At 51.8% G+C, this 20,378-nt stretch overlaps 2 protein-coding genes across 3 annotated transcripts in view; one reads left to right on the top strand and one right to left on the bottom strand.

The window, feature by feature from the left end:
- ANGEL1 (angel homolog 1) overlaps positions 1–7,973 on the bottom strand; it is a 67,739-nt gene extending 59,766 nt beyond the window's left edge. The window contains exon 1 of one of the 2 annotated variants that reach the window (XM_027552508.1): positions 7,737–7,973. The gene's annotated coding sequence lies outside the window, so the exon portion shown is untranslated. The remainder of the gene's footprint in view (positions 1–7,736) is intronic. The other variant, XM_027552510.1, reaches the window with a different exon arrangement.
- The window catches only part of LRRC74A (leucine rich repeat containing 74A), a 39,502-nt gene extending 22,740 nt beyond the window's left edge, over positions 1–16,762 (top strand). Inside the window, exons 11-15 of the mRNA XM_027552884.1 lie at positions 388–534; positions 4,270–4,377; positions 5,252–5,334; positions 11,058–11,169; positions 16,625–16,762. Of these exons, the coding sequence (XP_027408685.1) occupies positions 388–534; positions 4,270–4,377; positions 5,252–5,334; positions 11,058–11,169; positions 16,625–16,762 (588 nt within the window). The remainder of the gene's footprint in view (positions 1–387; positions 535–4,269; positions 4,378–5,251; positions 5,335–11,057; positions 11,170–16,624) is intronic.
- The last annotated feature ends 3,616 nt before the right edge of the window (positions 16,763–20,378 follow it).

Consider the following 20,378-nt stretch of genomic DNA (forward strand, 5'->3'; position numbering starts at 1 on the left):
GCTCTCTGCTAGGGCTTCAGCTCTGAAGACCAACACTGGGGTAGAAATGGGCTTTTCAGGGCCTTTGGGGGCCAGTCATGTAACCCCACAGCCGTGCCCGTCTGTCACACACAGACACTAGGCTCACCTTCTGAGAGCAGAGTGAGTTGACAGGCGGTGACAGGCCACCAGCGCCCAGCTAGGACACCTGATCCAGATCACGTGGGAAACTCACAAGCCAAACCGCCAGTGCTAGCAAAGGACAGCTGTGTCCCGGGCTAGGAGCAGCACCGCAGAACAAACTAGAAAAGACAACACGTGGCTTTGCTTGGGGGGAGCCCGCCGGGCTGGGAGATGGCATGACGGCAGCACCCGCTGCCCGACAGGTCCCCTCTCTCCCTGCTGCAGAATGTGCTGGTGTCCGAGCAGTTCGTGAAAATCCTGGATGGGGTGTGTGCCATCCACCCCCAGCTGGATGTGATATACAAGTCAGTGCAAGCTCCCTCGGCCAAGAAAACCCTCTTCACATGGACGAACCCCGTGAAACTGATCCAGGTGAGCCCTGCTTCCCTCTAAGAGCCCCCAGAGGCCCCGGAAAATGTTAACCTTTGGCTCAGCTCCCAGAATTTCTCCTCCCCCGGAGCATGTTCATGGTCCTGTCTGACAAGGGATTCTCAGCTGCAGGATATCCCCTCTGACTCTCAGATCCATCAGCAATGCTTCCTGATTCCCAGAGGAAAGGAAGTGCATGGAACTGGCTAAAGAGGGAGGGCCGTGGAACAGGATGGTTTCTACCAGCTAGGCTCCTCCATTACAACCAGAGACAAGTCACTGAATTGCTCTGTGCCTCAGTCTCTTCACCTGTAAAATGGGCATAATAATAGTACCCACCCCAGCAGGGCTGCTGTGAAGGTTAAATTCTATACTCCACATGATGGACTTAGAACAATACTTGGCATGTGACCAGCACACAATTCACAGAGGCTCTTTCCAATAGCTGGTAAGGATGCAAAGACATCCTGACCCTGTGGTCAGCATGGGTATTTGGTGGCTTCAACTAATGAGAAATCTGTAAGTCTTTTATATCTAGAGGTCACCTGCTCCTGGCTCCAGTCTTAAATTGTGTCTGGCAGTGAGAGGAAAAAGATGTAACAGTGGAAATAAAACTCAGAGAGTGTTAGAGCTGGAAGGGATGTTATAGCTCCTCTGGTCCAATGACCTCACAGAGCAGTGACTGCCCAGGCCTGGGGTTTTCACTCCCGGCTCCGCCCTGGACGTGCAGGCGAGGGGTGTGCTGCTGGGGGCAGGACTGTTACCACCTGGGGCAGCAGGAGCTGGGAGAGTGCCCTGCAAAGGCAATTCTGCATGGCATGTGCCACAGGACCTCTGTGCCTTAGTTTCAGAACCAAATAGAAGAGCTCTTGCATGAAAATTCTCACTGTAGGAAAAGTTCTAGAAAGCAAAGCAGTATCAAGTATCTTTATATCTTTATCAGTGAATCGATGTCAGGTGAATAGAGGAGAAATTTGTTTTGCAAGTAGAGTGGGAATGGAGTTTTCTAGTGCAAAGTGCCCTTGCTCCTCGTTTTAAAACAATATAGAAAAGGAATCCCAGAGGAGAGACCCAACCACACATACAATGTAAACCATAGGCCTTCCCCTCAGGGGCCCAACAATCTGGCTGGGAAGATGGGATACAGTCATTTCCAATAGAAAATGTCAGATGATAAATAATAAACAAGTGACCAAGGTAGCAAGTGTCAGTACAATCCAAACTAGAGGTCACTGCAGGACTGGGCAAGCAGGGAAGGATGCCTCCTGGCAGAGGTGGGTTGGGGCAAGGGCCCTGACATGCAGAAAGGGTGCAGGTGAGCCCCAGAGGGAGGGATGGAGGGAGGGGGACTCCCACCAGAAAGGAGTGGACAGGGAGTCACTTGCAGTGTGTCTGGAGGGGTGGGAACAGAACCACTTGGCTCCAGTCTCACAGGGAAGCCTGGGAACCAAGGCTGCAAAGGGAGGCTGGGGCTGGATGCGGCAGTCCTCAGACTGTAGGCTCAGAGTTGGGTTTGAAGTCAGGGAGCAGGGAGCCAGGGAGAGTTGTTGAGCAGAGGGTGTGATGTGAATCCAGCAGGACTGAGGGAGAGTATTTTTGGCAACAGGGAGAGAAAAGAACTGAAGGGGGTAAATATGAGAATGGGAAAATCAATGAGGACACGCTTGTAGTATTCTAGATATAGAACGGCAACTTGGCTGAAAAGGACGATGGGAGTGGAGATATCCTTACGGAACATCTCCAGGACCTGGTGAGTGGTTGTGTCTGCGTGTGTGGGTGTGGGTGTGGGTATGTGTGTGTTGGGAGAAGAGAGACCTGTGGGAAGAGGAGAGAGGTGAAGATAACTACAAATTTCAAGCCCAATGGACTAAAAGAATGATGGTAATGTTGCCAGCAATAGGGAAGTCCAGTGGGGAAAAGAAGCTGCCCCTGCCCTCTCTACCCACTCTGACTTCATCCCTCCCATCTCCCCACCCTCCCATTTCAGCCCCACTGGATCTCTCCCCATTGTTTTTTGCATCCCTTAAAGTCAGCTCTGGGTCCCTCTGCCTGGAACACTGCTCCTCCTGCCCTCTGTGTCTCACCCCCTCCTCCGCACTCCCTCGGTCTGCACTTGAGTGTCCCTTCCTCGGGCAACCCTTCTCAGGTTCCCCGGTCAAGAGTCAATGCCCTTGGTACACACTACCACAGCCCTCTGCTTCACCTTTTACCACAAAACTGAACTCTTCCAGGGCAGGAACTATGTTGGGTCTTGCCAAAACACCTCCCAAAGTGACAGGCCCATCCGCCAGTCAAGCTCTTAGTTGCAGACCACAGAATCCACTCCACTAGGTTAAGCAAAGAGGAATGAATTACCAGAAAGAGACCCCAGAGACATGAGAGGGCTGAAGAAAAGCCTCCACGTTTAGATTCCAGAAAAGGTTGCCAGACACCCCAACTGGGTTACCAGGAGGGCTGTCCCTTCTGCCTCGGGCAGGAAGACACCCAACCAGGAATCACCTGCAGAATCGGGAAGCCACCCCCCCAAGCTGCCAAAACACTCGGGTCACACATGCATCTCACCAAAGGGCTTGGTGAAACCATCTCGTTCCTACCCATAGCCTCAAGGGGGCTTGGGGAAGGCTGGTCTTTGGTTTTCCAGCCTCTGTAACACACTATAGAGGTGGGTAAGAAGGAACTGGAGTGGGTGTAGCTGCTGCAGCCCTCAGTAACAGGGATCACAGAATCCAGCTGACTCAGGCTCACTTCAGACCTGTTGGATTGAGGTGTCAGTGGGGTTCGGTATGGACTGGCGAGCAGCTGCTGGGGATGTGGAATTAGAGATGGGGGTCCGGGATTTATCCCGGGGTGGGGTCAGCGGAGTACAGCTGAGAGGGAGGTACAGGGAGAGGAGAGTGATCCCTGAGGAATTCCTCTGTGAGCAAGGGTGTCTGCAAAAATACCTGTCAGCGCAGCTGCGCCTTGCCTTCGGCTTTTGAGAGTCAGAGGGAAAGATAAACCAGAAGATACTAAAAAGAAACCAAAAGAACACTTAATGATACTGGAAAGGAGCTCACAATATATAATACAGTGCATTTTATTAAACAGTATGTATGGTAGAAAGATGTTAGATAGATAGGCAGGCAGATGAAAAAAAATGTACGTCAAGATGTTACCTCTGGGCGGTGGGATTGGACTATGGGTAATTTTTCATTTTTTTCTTTCTATTAATCTAAAATTACCTTAAAATGTGAGTAGCTACTATCTTTGAATGGAAAACAATGACATATCATTTTTAAAATACTCTAACACAGTACATCTCCATATGAGGATGTTCGGATGAAATAATGAGAATCCTATGAATTCCAGGAGCCTGCTCCGCCCGTCCCACTACATGGTTCTGGTTTGGTCTTTGGGTCTCTGAGCTGACAACAGCCCTCTCACATCCACAGAGCACCGTCTCCACTAGTCTTAGCAGGGGCGACCTCAAAGCTAAATAGTGCACATACATATGATCACCGCCCTATTCCCTCCATGCTGTGGAAACTTAACAGCCTCGGCAACTATCCTTCCGCCCTTGGGATGTGGACCGGCAGGACAGCCTGCTCCATCCGGGTGGGACAGACACGTGGGAAGCATCATGTGTGGTTCTGCCGGACCTCCGTCTGGGCAGGTGGAGGGTCGGAGGTGGGGCGGGAGACGGGGGTGGGGGGTTCGTACAGATGTTACAAAGCTCGTGGTGTCTCCTGCTTCTCCCAGAGCTACGCAGACCAAAACAAAGTCTCCGTCCTGGACTTCTTCAGGAGCCTGAACCCTAGTGGAGAGATGATGATGCCTGTGGGCGAGTTCCGGAAAGCCATGATACAGGTAGGTGGATGCCTCGTGGCCGCAGGCACTAGGTGTGCGTGTGTGCACGGTGTGTGACAGACAGAGACACACACGAGCATTTCACAGAGCTTCCCCGCTGGCTGTGAGGAGCCAGCTGGTCCACCTCCTCTATCGAGACCCAGAGGGACAGCTAAACCTCCCTCCATCACCCCCTGACGTCGTTCTCTACTGCATGGCTGGGTGCCACTGATGACCCACGATGCTGCCCAAAGACACACGTGCTTCATCTTCAAGGTCTTTCTCCCCATTGCATTTGGCTACTGGGCAGATTCCACACGGGAGTAGGATAAGAGACCACATCCCAGTGCCCCGGTATTTTACCTTAGGCTATACCGTCTTGGCTGAAATCCCACACCTTCAAGTGCAGGATATGATGGAGGTGCTGAGGAACCCTTGAAATGCAAATGTGAACAGGTCTGGCTCCAGAGCACCCCTAGGAAGGATGGGCCCTGCAAGAATAGGACTCTGTGGGGGTCCAGAGTGGGGATAGGACCCTCGGAGCTGGGCCTGAAGAGGGCTGGCTAGACTCGGTACCAGGGAGGGAAGGATGAACCTCCCACACTGCAAAGTCACTGCCGCCCACTCCACCTGGATTCCCACCTCTTTCCCCCACAGGGCCCCCCAGATTGAAAGGAGAGGCTCGGGGGTCTGGGCAGTGACCCCTGGGTGTCGGGGGCACTTCTTCCTGCCCTGCAGGGTGTGTGGGTTCAGCTCCCTCGGATCTCTCAGTTGCCAGCTGTGGGCCCAAGGCGAGTGAGTGAAGCACTGTGGTGTGTGTGTGTATGTGATGGGGAGGTCGGGGGCGGGGAGCAGAGAGCTCCACTGACCTTGCATGTTCTGTCCACCTCCTCAGCAGAACAAGGTCCCCATAAACCGGTACCAAGTCAGGGAGCTGATAAAGAAGCTGGGCGAGAAGACAGGCATGGTGGACTTCAGGTCAGCCCGGCCCCACTGCCCAGGCCTCTCTGGGCTGCCCCTCTGCCCCCCGGAAGGCCCCCAGTTCCGTCTAAGGCATCCTGGCTCCAGGGGCCATGCTGGAGCGATGGGGATGCATGGAGCAGAGGGCGAGGCCCTGGGGTGGGGACGGGGTGTCAGACAGACAGACGAGAGGACAGAGGCACCATGGGGAACCGCGGGTCATTCAACTCTCCTGGAGTGTAGGCAGCCAGGCAGGTGAGGAACTCCTTGAAGAGACCAACAAGGACCTTGACAATGATCATAACAGTGACCAACATCCATGGGCCCTTACCACATGCCAAGTACTCCACCAGTCAGCAGACAGGTGCCCGGATTCTCACAGTACCCAACGGGCACTAGCGTGCTCCCCACCCTACTGTGAGGGATGAAACAGAGCTTCAGCGAAGGAAGGCATGGAGCCAAGTGCTTGCGGCCAGAAAGGGGCAGCTGCAGCCTTAGGACCCAGGTCTGCATGGTCCGGGCACCTGCTTCCCTATGCCAGACCTCCGGGCTGAGGCTGCAGGACCCGCTGGTCTGCACATGGCCCTGCAGCTGCGTGTCTTGAGGAAGCCCTAAGGAGACTGCCGGAGGAGGCCCCTGTCTGATCCTGCCCCACGGCCCTCCCCCAGAACCTCTGTCCCTGCCTCTGTCAGAGTCCCTCATGCGTGGAGGAGCCGCTGCCTCTGCTGTAATTCGGCTCTAATAGTAAGGGTGAGGCTGTGTGCAGGGCTCTCAGTCTCCAAGTGTTTAGAATGGGGTGATAACCACAGCACCCGAGAGCGTTTCTTAACAATAGAGTGGAGACAATGCACATGAGAGGCTGGCACATGATGCTCTTGGTCAGGAGCAACACCATCATCCAGCAAGCATCGCCCCAGCAGGGTGGTTCAGGCGTGCACCCCACCTCGAGGGCCCCCCACCCCAACCCGCCCTCTCTAAAGCACCACCTCCTGTTCCTTGGGACTGGTGGGAGGAGCCCAAGGCAGAGGGCTGAAGATCAGGTCGGGTCCAGCAACCCTCCAGTTTTCATCTGAGGCCGTGTGGCCATCAAGAGGCGGAGCTGGGGCCTCAGGACCCAAGTGGGGAGCTCTAGCGGGCACCTCGAATTCCCCTGCGGTCACACACACTGCAGTTCTGTTACTTCCGATTGAAGAGCAGAGTTATCTTTCTTTTTTATTGTTGCTTGAAATTATCATTTCTTGTTACAAATCATATCTACTTGTAAAAGGCCTAAGTCCACAGAAGTGCCGTAGGGAGAAAATGAAGGCACTCTTTCACCTGCCCCCACAGCTCCTGCTGCCCCCAGAGTGCGCTTGTGAGCAAGCCCAGATGCATGCTTCGGGAACTTTTCCCACATACTTGCAATCAAGTGTGTGTCTGTGTATGTGTGTGCGTGCGTGTGTTCTCCAAGTGTTAAAAACATGGACTCTGGGACCGGGCCACCTTGGTTCCAACCCCAGCTCCACTCCTGTGGAACTGGGCAGTTTACCCAACCTCCCGGTGCCTCAGTCTCCCCATCTGTATATAGGGCTGGGAGCTTTCAAGGATTAAATGAGTTAAAGCCTATGAAGCACATAGAACACTAGCTGGCATGTGGTAGACTCACAGTATTTTACTATACATTATTTGACCCTCACACACACACACACACACACACACACACACAGAGTCTCTTATCATAAATAGAAGCATACCAGGGCTTCCCTGGTGGCTCAGATGGTAAAGAATCCACCTGCAATGCAGGATACCTGGGTTCAATCCCTGGGTTGGGAAGATCCCCTGGAGAAGGAAATGGCAACCCACTCCAGTATTCTTCCCGGGAGAATCCCACGGACAGGGGAGCCTGGTGGGCTACGTCCATGGGGTCACAGTCAGACACGACTGACCAACTAACACACATGCACAGAACCATACTGTCACAGTCCTCTGACCTTGCTCTGCCTTACAGTGTGGTTGGGCGAACTGTCCACGTTAGTATCTTTAGATCTATCTCAGCCTTTTCAACCACCGCGTGGTATATCACCGTGCAGAAAGAGACTCTCTTACCGACTGTTAGCTTATTTCCAAAGTTTTGATGCCACAAGTAACAGTCACCAACTTTCTTTCGTATGTCGTGTCTGCACACCTGTTTGTCTAACGTGGGTTGGGTGGCTCGGACCCAGGAGGAGCACGTCCACATTCTAAAATTAAATCTGCTGCCAAAGCTGACAACGTAAACCCACCCTCATCCCTGTCCGGACGCTGAAGCTCACCTCGGGCATTGCTTTGCCAAGACGAGAGAGGGGTTTACACACGGTCTCACTGGGGTTCGAGCCTGTCTAAACACTCTCGGCAATCAGCCACTACTAGGCTGCATTGGCAACTCAGCGTTATCCCCTTACCTTTCAATCCAGTTTCTTGAAAATGACGAGGTCATAGCAACACGTCCAGTCTGGAAAGACGTCTCGGCGACAGAGAACTCCTGGCACGTCGGCTGGTGGCAGGGGAGGAGGCGGAGAGCTGGCTGAAACCTCGGTGGACAAACCCCAAGGCCAGGGCTGTGAGCCAGCCAATAAAGTCTGGCTTGGGTCTCCGGGCTGCTGGTGGCCTGCCCTTCCCCTGGGAGCACCCTCTGGTTTTAGGGGGCCCATCCTTGGCGGCCTCATCAAGAGCCATGAGACAGATTGGGAGTGTGTGGGGTTGCTGGGCGACAGAATGAGAGCAGTGGGGGAAAGGTCAGCGCACGCAAGCAGTTGCCACCGTGCTTGTAAACTGTGTCTGGGGGCATGGCTGAGACTCGGGAGGAAGTGGCAGAGGGAGCAGGTGCTCAGGAAGTGAGGACGGGGCCTCTGGACACACAGGCCAGGGTGTCACCTGGAGAGAGTCCGGGCGGGAGACGGAGCGAGCTGGCATCCAGTGTAGCCTGGCACAGCCTGGCCATCTGACCTTGGAGCCTCGTGGTTCCACCTGAAAAGTGGGACAGCTGAAACCAAAGATCCCCCGCCTGTTCTAGGGATCTGCCATCCTGCATTTCTTTGTAAAATTCCTTGGGAAACTGGGGAGGCATGAGGAGCTTAGCAAAAGAAGAGCAGGTGTAGCCAAGAACAGCATATGTTGAGCCGGCGGGGGGAATGGGTGCCTTCAGGGGTTTTGATTAAGCCCGCCAGCCGCCTCTGGGACGAACAAGGGCAGGAACTGTCCTTTGTACCTGTTCAGTGCCTGCTTATAGTAGGTGCTCAATAAAAACAAGAGGGTGAGATGAAAAAACTCATGCACCTGGCAATTGCTTTGGGCAATCGAGGGAAAGCTGGGAGAGTTTGGGGGTGCCCAGGGGCCACACTTTGGAGCACCAGGGAAGTGCTGGAATGGCACCTGGGAATCAAGGCACCAGCCCTCGGGGTTCACTTTACTTCTTCATCAAGGGTGGAGGTGATGTTAAGCCCTTTCTGCACATGTGGTGGAATCATGATCTGAAAATCTGTCCCCCTCCCCACAGCTTATTTTCCCTCCCTTCCCTCATTCAGAGTCTTAGCCTAAAGTTGAATTTCTGTTAATTAGACTGTTGTATGGGCTCAGACGGAGAAGGCAATGGCACCCCACTCCAGTACTCTTGCCTGGAAAATCCCATGGATGGAGGAGCCTGGTAGGCTGCAGTCCATGGGGTTGCTAAGAGTCAGACACGACTGAGCAACTTCGCTTTCACTTTTCACTTTCATGCATTGGAGAAGGAAATGGCAACCCACTCCAGTGTTCTTGCCTGGAGAATCCCAGGGATGGGGGAGCCTGGTGGCTGCTGTCTATGGGGTCGCACAGAGTCGGACACGACTGAAGTGACTTAGCATAGCATAGCATAGCATATGGGCTCAGAGTCAAAATTAGGATGATGAAAAGAAAAGAAGGCAATAGAAGGAGTTTTTGAGCTGAAACTCACATCTACCCCACCCATCAGGGTATGTAGATATATTTGACTCCCCAAATAAATCGGATCCCCTTGAAGTCGGGGAGCTTGCCTTTTAAGACTATTATAACCCTTGAAATTCTCCATCAAGTCCATGCTCATAACTGAGCATCCAATAATTACTGGTGTCTGGGTGGAACCCAGAGGATTATGAGGCTATTACATCAAAATTTGTTATGGACTGTAGACTGTTGTTCATTCATTGTTTGGTCACTCAGTCGTGTCCAGCTCTTTGCAACCCAATGGACAGCAGCACGCCAGGCTTCCCTGTCCTTCACTATCTCCCGGAGTTTGCTCAAACTCATGTCCATTGAGTCGGCAATGCCATCCAACCATCTCATCCTCTGTCGTCCCCTTCTCCTCTCGCCTTCAATCTTTCCCAGCATCAGAGTCTTTTCCAATGAGTCAGTTCTTCACATCAGGTGGCCTAAGTACTGGAGCTTCATCTTCAGCATCAGTCCTTCCAGTGAACATTCTGGGCTTATTTCCTTTAGGTTGGACTGGTTGGATCTCCTTGCTGTCTAAGGGACTCTCAAGGGATCAATGAAAACAGCAAAGTAAGCCAGAAGGAAAAACACCAATACAGTATACTAACGCGCATATATGGAATTTAGAAAGATGGTAACAATAACCCTGTGTACGAGACAGCAAAAGAGCCACTGATGTATAGAACAGTCTTATGGACTCTGTGGGAGAGGGAGAGGGTGGGAAGATTTGGGAGAATGGCATTGAAACATGTAAAATAGCATGTATGAAACGAGATGCCAGTCCAGGTTCGATGCGCGATACTGGATGCTTGGGGCTGGTGCACTGGGACAACCCAGAGGGATGGTATGGGGAGGGAGGAGGGAGGAGGGTTCAGGATGGGGAACACATGTATACCTGTGGTGGATTCATTTTGATATTTGGCAAAACTAATACAATTATGTAAAGTTTAAAAATAAAATAAAGTTAAAAAAATTAAAAAAGAAAAAAAAAGAAAATAGCAAAGTTTTCTCAAAATGTTTTTATTCACCTTTTGCCTAAAAGAGAAAAGGCAGCACATTTTCTTATCAAAGTTATTTCTGCGTGTGTAGTTTTGGAGGAACGATGGACATATGGAGAAGCCACCATCCGGGACCCTCCGGCCCACCCCTTGACACACACCCCCATCACGGAGGCCCAGCTGAAACCCTGCCTGCAGCAACTCTGGAACCTGCCCAGGTGTGGTGTAGTTCCTGCTTATGGCCACTAGGTGTCAGGTCAGCTTCAAAAGTCCACCTGAGGACTGTTGAATCAGCTTGCTTTGTGGTCCTTGCTCTGCCCTTTCTCTGACTTCCCAAACTTCTGCCCCCAGGAGCCTGGCATGATGTCAGAGCCCCAAAGCGTCCAGCAGCCTGATGCTTGGACAGACCTGTCCTCATTATGAAGCAAAGTCACTCACATCGACCATGAACCCTTGTGTGTGTGTGTGTGTGTTAGTCGCTCAGTCATGTCCGACTCTGCAACCCCACGGACTATAGCCTCCCAGGCTTCTCTGTCCATGGGATTCTCCAGGCAAAAATACTGGAGCAGATTGCCATTCCCTTCTCCAGAGGAACTTCCCAACCCAGGGATTGAACCCTGCATCGCAGGCAGATTCTTTACCATTTGAGCTACAGGAAGTCTTGTAGTGAGGAAGAAAATCAGGTGCTCAGTACAAGCTCCAGAAACATTCAGGCCCCCACCCCCAGCCAGCCCACCTCGGAGCTGAACAAGACCTGAGAAAGAGCCCTGCTCCCTTTAGGGAGCACTACACGAGGAACCCACCCACTGACGAGGGACTGACTCGCGCTTTAGCAGCTTGCCATGTCAGGAGGCTGCCAGCAGGAGGATCCCAGCAGAAGCTGAGGACCAAGGTAGAAGGAGAGGGGCCAGGCAGGAGTAAGAGAGGCTGGCTGGTCAAAGATGGCCAGGCAGCAAAGGGGGTTAGCTGAAGTGCAGGTACCCAGGGCATGCCCTCCTTCCATGACCAACTTCAGTTCAGTTCAGTTCAGTCGCTCAGTCATGTCTGACTCTGTGCAACCCCATGAACCGCAGCATGCCAGGCTTCCCTGTCCATCACGAACTCCTGGAGTTCACCCGAACCCATGTCCATTGAGTCAGTGATGCCATCCAACCATCTTATCCTCTGTCCTCCCCTTCTCCTCCTGCCCCCAATCCCTCCCACCATCAGGGTCTTTTCCAATGAGTCAACTCTTCACATGAGGTGGTCAAAGTATTGGAGTTTCAGCTTTAGCATCAGTCCTTCCAAAGATCACCCAGGACTGATCTCCTTTAGAATGGACTGGTTGGATCTCCTTGCAGTCCAAGGGACTCTCAAGAGTCTTCTCCAACACCACAGTTCAAAAGCATCAATTCTTTGGTGCTTAGCTTTCTTTATAGTCCAACTCTCACATCCATACATGACCACTGGAAAAACCATAGCCTTGACTAGACGGACCTTTGTTGACAAAGTAATGTCTCTGCTTTTCAATATGCTATCTAGGTTGGTCATAACTTTCCTTCCAAGGAGTAAGCATCTTTTAATTTCATGGGTGCAATCACCATCTGCAGTGATTTGGGAGCCCAAGAAAATAAAGTCAGCCACTGTTTCCACTGTTTCCCCATCTATTTGCCGTGAAGTGATGGGACCAGATGCCATGATCTTAGTTTTCTGAAAGTTGACCTTTAAGCCAACTTTTCCACTCTCCTCTTTCACTTTCATCAAAAGGCCCTTAAGTTCTTCTTCACTTTCTGCCATAAGGGTGGTGTCATCTGCATATCTGAGGTTATTGATATTTCTCTCGTCAATCTTGATTCCAGCTTGTGCTTCCTCCAGCCCAGCGTTTCTCATGATGTATTCTGCATAACTTAGCTTTGCTATTTTTTTATTATGAAAGTATGATAATACATTTACTGGAGACTTGGAAAATACAGGACAAAGTTACATACAGTTCCACTATATATTACAATTATTTTTTAAGTAGATAAATTAAGATTTTAGTTGGAACTTCAATATCAAACTCTCAAAAATTAATAGAATGAAAATATAGAAAAGTAGGATATAGTAGACCTGAAAAGCACCATGAACCAATTCAACATAATTAAGATTTATACAATTTTCACACAACAGTAGGATACAAATTCCATTCAAGTTTCCATAGACTATAAACTAGGAGACACTGGAACACATCCAGGGACATGAAACGAGGTGCAAAAATTTCATGGTCTAAAGGTATTGCAATCATACAGCCTGTTATCACTGTGGAATTATGTTCGAAATCAATATCAAAAGATATTTGAAAATAACACATTTTCAAGTATGATGTGACATTTATTTACCAAGAGAAGTCTTTGATTTAGCCATTGAAAGCCTCGAGAAAGTAAGAAGACCGAAAAACCAGCAAGGGTGATTGCAGAGAAGAAAAACACCTAAATGAGAAATTAATATCAAACATACTATTTAAAAAACCATGTATTTGAAAATTACATGTCAACTTTTTAATGATGGGTGTATCTTAGAAACTGTAACAAGGAAAATTAGAAAATATTTGTAAAAATGAAAAGAGAATTTACCAGAATTTGCTGCATGCAGCTGAAGCAGCTCAATGCAACTGAATACAATGTGGAATTTTGAATAAGATTCATAAAGCAAATAGTGGACGCCAGCATAAAATTTTATGAAGTTTGAACAAAATTTGTGCTTTAGTAATAATTGTGTGTGTGTGTGTGTGTGTGTGTGTGTGTGTGTGTTAGTCACTCAGTCATGTCCAACTCTTTGCAACCCAATGGATTGTACCCTACCAGGCTCCTCTGTCCATGGGATTCTCCAAGCAAGAATACTGGAGTGGTCTGCCATTTCCTTCTCCAAGGGACCTTACCAACCCAGGGATTGAACCCTGGTCTCCCTCATTGCTGACAGATTCTTTACCATCTGAGCCACCAGGGAAGCCCATCACATGCTAATATCCTGGGTTTTTTCTTTGTTTGGCTTGTTTTTGTACAACATAGTATTTCTTTATATTCTCAGAATTGGATTAGAAGTTTCAAGCTTCATATAATTTTTTTTAAATCACTAAGATAATAAGCTTTCCAGACTTTCAGCAGTAACACTAAATGCCAAAATACAGGGAACTATATCAAAGTTTTGAGTGAATATAAATTAGCAATTGAGCATTCTATTCATACTAAGTAAGACAAGTAGAATCAAAATGTCATAAATTGTTTAGCTAGGCAAAAATTAATATATTTTCTAAAATATATGTTTATATTATATACACTATATATATACGTACACACAAAAGCCTTTCTACCATGCTTGATAAAGGCTTGAGAAAGAACAACAACCAAAAAAGAGATGGAGGATCTTTTACTTTTATCCAGTTTGTTTCACTTTTTCTATTTCATATTCAGTGCCCCCATTTCATTAAGTTTACATTTTTCAGTTTCTCCAACTCAGTTTGGTTTTGTGCATTAACTCTTTATTTTGTTTTAATTTGTATTGGAGTTTAGTTGATTTGTACTGCTGAGATAGTTTTGAGTGTACAGCAAAGTTTATGAGTTATACATATACATATATCTACTCTTTTTTAGATTCTTTTCCCGTGTGGATCATTACAGGATACTGACTAGAGTTCCCTGTGCTAAACTGTAGGTCCTTATTAGTTATCTGTTGGAGGAAGAAAAGTTGGGAGTTATATCAATCCCAAACTCCCAACTCTTCTTCCTCCTTTTTCTCCCCATGGTAACCATAAGTTTGTTTTCTACATCTGTGACTCTACTTCTGATTTTAAATGAGTTCATTTGTTCAATTTTTTTAAGATTCCACATATAAGCAATATCATATGGTATTTGTCTTGTCTGACTTACTTCGCTCAGTACGACAATCTCTAGTTCCATCCATGTTGCTGCAAATGTCATTATTTTGTCCACTTTTATGGCTGAGTAATACTTCAGTGTATATATACCATATCTTCTTTATCCACTCTTCTGTCGATGGACATTTAGGTTGCTTCCGTGTCTTCGTTATTGTAAATAGTCCTGCAATGAACATTGGGGTGCATGCATCCTTTTGAATTATGGTTTTCTCCAGACATATGTGCACTAACTACATCCTCTCAGGAACCCTGTGCGGTGAGATCTGTGATCATCCGCATTTTATAGCTGAGGGAATACAGACATGGAGAAGTTGAGCATCTCACCCAAAGTCTTCTGCTACTAAGAAGCAAGGCTGAGATTCAGACCTACATCAGCTCTGTAACCTTGAGCTGGTCACTCATCCTCCCTGAGTCTCCATCTCCTTATCTGTTAATAGCATGATAATGGTACCCCCTCCCCCACAGAGTTGCATGTGAAACGCTGAACCCCAGTCCTGGCACAGGAAGTCCTTAATATAAGCATGCCCTCATCACAGCGGAGTTCCTCTCCTCTGAGGGAGATCTGCAGGGAGCTGAAGGTCCTGCAGGCACCTTAGGGGCCAAACCGAGCAGCCATCTTTGAAACACCCAAGTACTGGGTCTTTGAAACACGGCAGGAAGCATTCCAGTCTCAGGCTTTGGTTAAACCCTTGAGTGAAATCAAAGGAATATGTCCAGAATCTTAAGAACTAGGGGGAGGCAGGAGGGCCAGGGACCAGGAGCATGCTGTGGGCAACACGGGATGAGGTGGACATCTGGCCTTTTTCTTGGTTCTTAAGATCTGAAGCCCCTTCCTGGGCTGGGAGGGTCCCACCTTACAGGCTCTGGGAGGGGCAGCTGGGACTTGTAGCTTGGACCTACACCAGACACACGCACTCTGGGCTCGATTCAGGAGCTGGCAGCCGAAGAAGCTAAGGCCACAGAGACCTCCCTCTGGCATCTGTGTCTGTGCAGTTGGATGGAGCCCCTGAGCTGTAGTGGGGAGGAGGGGATGTTTCTGAGTGCCACCCACGGGTCAGCGGTACCCGTGGTGGCAAGCTGTGATGTCCTCAGAGGACCAGGCTGCCCTGCCAAGCGGGGACCTGGCTTGGGATTGGTTTTGTTTGGTTTAGTTTTTAAACAAAAGAAAGCAATGATTGGTAAGGCAAGCCTGTGTCCTAAACACTGACCTTGAACTAAAGGGAAATGGTGACCTTGAACTAGAGGAAAGGGACAGTGCTCCTTCAGGAAGCAGACATTCTGGAGAAGAAGAGAAACTGAGGGCACTGGGGTGGGGTAGGGGAACAGCTTCCGGGGCTCAGCAGGGCCTTTTAAGGAGGGACAGTGTTGTGATCCTGGGAGACCTCTCTGCTGTTTTCCCAGCTCTTAGGGAGTCTGTCTTAGAGAGTCTCTTGGACGGCAAGGAGATCAATCAATCCTAAAGGAAATCAGTCCTGAATATTCATTGGAAGGACTGATGCTGAAGCTGAAGCTCCAGTACTTTGGCCACCTGATGTGAAAAACTGACTCCTTACAAAAAGATTCTGATGCTGGGAAGGCAGGAGGAGAAGGGGACGACAGAGTATGAGATGGTCGGATGGCATCACCGACTCAATGGACATGATTTTGAGTACACTCTGGGAGTTGGTGATGGACAGGGAGGCCTGGCGTGCAGCAGTTCATCGGGTTGCAGAGTCAGACAGGACTGAGCGACTGAACTGAAGCTGACTGGCTGGATGTGCCTGGGATGAATGAAACCAGCCCCCATACGCTATGGTATAATGTGAAAAGAACAGGTCTTTTCCCCAGTTCCTAGCATGTGCTTCAAAAAGCCCTTGAAATTTCCTGAGTGAGGGGAGTGCCTTTGTTATGCTAATGAGGGGTCTCAGGGTGGGCCCCACCTAGATAGCTTCCTAGATAGCTTCCTAGATAGACCACAGGTGTGAGCTGACCGGTTGTTCAGCCAATAGAAGGACAGGGAGCTGGAGACTGAGTCACTCATTAGGCAGTGTTCAATCAGGCCCGCCTACACCGTGAGAAGTAATGAAACCCCAATGAAAATGCTGGACACGGGGATGGGGGGGGTGGGGGATTCTGGGGAGCGTCCTGGGAGGTGACGTGCCCCAACTCCACACCCTCTCCCCCAGGTCTTGCCCTGCAGGCCTCTTCATCTGGCTGCTCCTGAGTTGTAACCTTTATAAAATAAATGAAACTGCCATCAACAGAACAGCACTTAAACAGTGAGTTCTGAGGGTTTAGGGTAGTGAATTACCAAACCTGAAGGGTCATGGGAACTCACTACTTTGTTTCTGGCTGGTCAGACGTGCTGGTCCTGGGGAATCCCGCTTGTGGCTGGAAGCACAGTGGGGTAGTGTGTGGGGGACCCAGTGCTTAACCTGTGGAGTTGACGCTAACTCCATTAACTGCATTGCGGCAGACCCCAGGTGATGTCATCCCAGGCGCAGCAGAAATGGAAGATGTGTACGCAAAGACACGCTCGCATCTGAATTACAGGGCATGGTATGTGTCCTTGAATGTGTCCACGCCCAGCAGGAAAGGCTTGCCTGTGTACTAACCCCTAGACCCGCCTGCCAGCATCCTAACAGCAGGGTTTCAATGCAGCTGCTCCTGAGGGTGTACCACTCTCCCGGCTGTACCTCGATCTTGCCAGCAGAGGGCGCTCCAATCCCACAAGTCCTCTGACTCAGGACCGTGGTCTCAGCTCTATGGCAGGGTTGGGGGGAAACACAAAAAGAAAACAGGATTCCAGACTGGCTCAGGGAAATCAAATCCTTACTGTTGTTTAGTCTCTAAGTCGGGTCCAACTCTTTTGAGATCCCATCGACTGTAGCCTGCCAGGCTCTCCTGTCCTTGGATTTTCGCAGGCAAGAATACTGGAGTGGGTTGCCGTTTCCTTCTCCAGGGCATCTTTTTGACCCAGGGATCAAACCCATGTCTCCTGCATTGCAGGTGGATTCTTTACCACTGAGCCACCTGCGAATTCTTACTGGGTGTCTGCAAAAAGGCAGCAATGCAGCCGCCGTCAGCAACACAGGAGTGGCCTGGGTCAGAACCCTCAGTCTGCCCCCTCACCGTCGATGCAGCTTCTTGAAGCCTGAGCTTACAAAACAGGGGCCCTCTTTTTTTTTTTTTTTTTTAGGGGCCCTCTTTAAAAAAAAAAATACAAATTTACAAATATGATGTCAGGCACAGTACACTCATCCCAGACTGGACCGTGAGCCCCTGGAGTCTGGGCTGAACTGTCCACACATAGACCCCCACGCCGAGCACCATTCCTGGGGCAGAGCAGGGGGGAAACGCAGAGATACTCAGTGGATACAGTCAAAGATGGGAGAACGAGCAAAGCGGTCCCTGCTCTCAGCAGCCCCGCTGTGGGGTTTCCTGAGAACTGTTCCCGCAGACACGCTCCCGGGCACCCTGGCAGTGCCCGCTGCAGACGCGTTTGGGGTGAACACCCACAGAGGCTCCCAACAGCAGGACGACTGGCCCCGAGCTGTGGCTCCGGCCAATCGGTGGAAGCAGATGCTGCAAGGGCACCAGAAAAGCGGGGGACTGGACACCCGTTGGGAGATCCCCAGGGTGGATCCGCAGGGAAGAATCCACATGGGCGTTTCTTCCAGAAGAGGCCCCCCTGGTGACACACTCCCTGGCCCCCCAACCTCACAGGGACGGACTTCCCAACTGCCGCGACCCCTGCCTCACAGAGCTGGGGAGGCGATAAATCAGCCAGGAACCAGCCAGCTCGGGGTGGGGGGGTGTCTGCAGTGAAGGAGCCTCAGTGGTGGGCACCCTGACAGAGTGGTGGAGAGGGTGACCCCGCACTCAGTTCTGCCCCCTTCCCAGCCCCTGGCCGATGCAGAGCCCCACCTGGCCCTACTCTGATCCAGCAGGGGTGAGGGGCAGGCCAGCGGGTAGGGGTGCAGGCTGGGCGTCCTGCCGACCCGTGTGGCACTCCTGACGCAACCCCTTCCCACCTTCCCTTGTTCTTTATGGGGGGTCTTACCACATGCCAGGCCCTGTGGGTGGCACCAGGGTCAGAACCTTGAGCGTCGCCATAGGCCAGATGTGAATTCAAGGGGCAGCTCCAATCAGGGACACGGGGCTTAAGCCCAATCAGAGAGGCGGACATTGATCAGACAGGCACGCCAACAGGGCCACTCTGATGACTGCTGCAGAAGGGCAGCATGGGGACAGCGAGGCAGCCCTTTGGCCTAGAACCAGCTTCCAGCTAATCTGACTCTCACTGTGACAGTAACAGTGAGACCTGCCGCCTACAGCTTTGTGAGAGTCGATGGGACCCCGCACACAGACCGCCCAGGACCCCTGGCCAGGTCCTTGGTGCACCCTAAGCGGAGGGTGGCGAGCTTTCTCATCCCTAGGCAGGTGGGAGCCTGGGGGTGCGGCTGCAGTCAGAACGAGCTCACCCAGGCTGTGGCGGCCAGGGCAGAGGAGCGGGGTCAGGCCCACCTTCCCTCCGGACTCAGCCTTTCCCTGCAACTGGAGGGCCGGCTTCCCGCCTGCTCCCTGACCTTGGCCAGGCGCCGCTGCCAGAGCCCAGCACAATTTCCAGGTCAGTACACTCCTGGATCGGGCCCCACCATCCCCCAGGGGCAGTCATCCTGCCAGGGGGCGGCTGAGCCAGCCGCTGTGCCGGGGAGACCAAGAACAAAGCGACCGGGCTTGGCCCGGCGGATGCCGGGTCTGCAGCTGGTAAAGCCACACTGAACACCCCCCTCGCTCCCGGCTCCACCTCCCATGCAGAGGGGACGGTCCTGATGGAGATCTGAAGTCTAGGGCGGCAACCGCCCCACCACCGAGTCCTGCCCAGAGCCCTGGGCCGCTGAGGGGAGCCTGGGCTCAGCCACCCCCACCATCCCTCCTCCCACCATCAGGGGTGGGGGAGTCCCCAGGCCCTTCTTGCTGCCTCAGTTTCCCCAGGGGGGGAGGTCAGGGTGGGGCATCACTGATGACACTGATCACAGCATGAGATGTGAAGGAGCAGAGGTGGCGGTTGGGGGGGGTCTGGGGTTTCCTGGTCAGATCTGCCTTCCAGCCAAGGTCCAAGAGACAGACAGGGTGGGGCCTCGAGGGCCCAGGACTTTCTGGGAGCAGGGCTGGTTTTATGGGTGTGGCCTGTGCGGTCACAAGGGGTGGGGGGGTTCCATAATTAGGAAGCCCTGGGGCTTGGTTTCCTGCTCTGCTGTCACTGTCGTCAGACTCTTAATAATTTTCTAACAGATATAGCCCCACAGACTCTTTGCCCGGTCCTGCCTGACATTGGCACACCAAGAGCCGTCCCATCTCGGGGACAGAATTGGGGGGTGCTGGAGCAACCAACCACCACCTCCCACCCCCTAAACACTCCAGTGATGATGAAGACACCAGAGGCCTCCTCTCGACTTTGGCCAGGTGGAACCTGTGATTCTGGAGGGCAGGGGAGATGCAGAGCAGCCCTGAGCTCACCAGGGGCAGGAGAGGCCAAGGTCAGGGGAGAACTCACCCCTCCCCCTTTGCCCCCTCCACCCCCCCACAATAGGGGAGGGGGAGCCCTGACCACCCGCTTCGAGCTGAGTTCTCACCCGTCCATCAGAGGATGCTGCGATGCCTAGGCAGGCGGGCAGAGACACCAGCCCGAGGCGGGAAGGCTGCAGCCAGCAAGACCAGCCCAGGGCCCCCGCTCTGGCCTCCAGTCTCCAGCCAGGAGGTAATTCAGAAATTCCTCCAGAATGCTGCCCAGGCCTGCTGGCCTCACTGCCCCAGTCTAAACCCGCCCGCCTCGGCTGCCTGACTCCTGGTTTCCACTTCCCAGAGGCCAGCGGCTGCTCCCGCCCCCTCGCTCACAGCTGGTCCAGGGTCCGGGAAACCAGCTGGCAGGCAGGGAACTGGCCCTGGGTTCCTCGGCTCCACAAAAGAGGGCAGAGAGGAGGCCCAGCCCGGTCTGCGGGGTGGGGAAAGAGGCGAGACTGAGCCTTGGGGATCTGCCCGAGGCTCAGCCTGGAGCCTGGCCCAGTTCTCAGAAGCCAGCCCGGCGGAGTCTTGCCCTTCCTGGCAGAGGGCTCCAGGCAGGAGCCAGAAACCCTGGGCGGGCCCTAACCCAGCACCCCAACCTTCTGTGCCCAGAGGGTGAGAACTGGGCTACCCCACCCCCACCCCAGGCTCCTTCCCCAGCA

This window comes from Bos indicus x Bos taurus, chromosome 10 (assembly GCF_003369695.1).
Source record: "Bos indicus x Bos taurus breed Angus x Brahman F1 hybrid chromosome 10, Bos_hybrid_MaternalHap_v2.0, whole genome shotgun sequence".
NCBI lineage: Eukaryota > Metazoa > Chordata > Mammalia > Artiodactyla > Bovidae > Bos > Bos indicus x Bos taurus.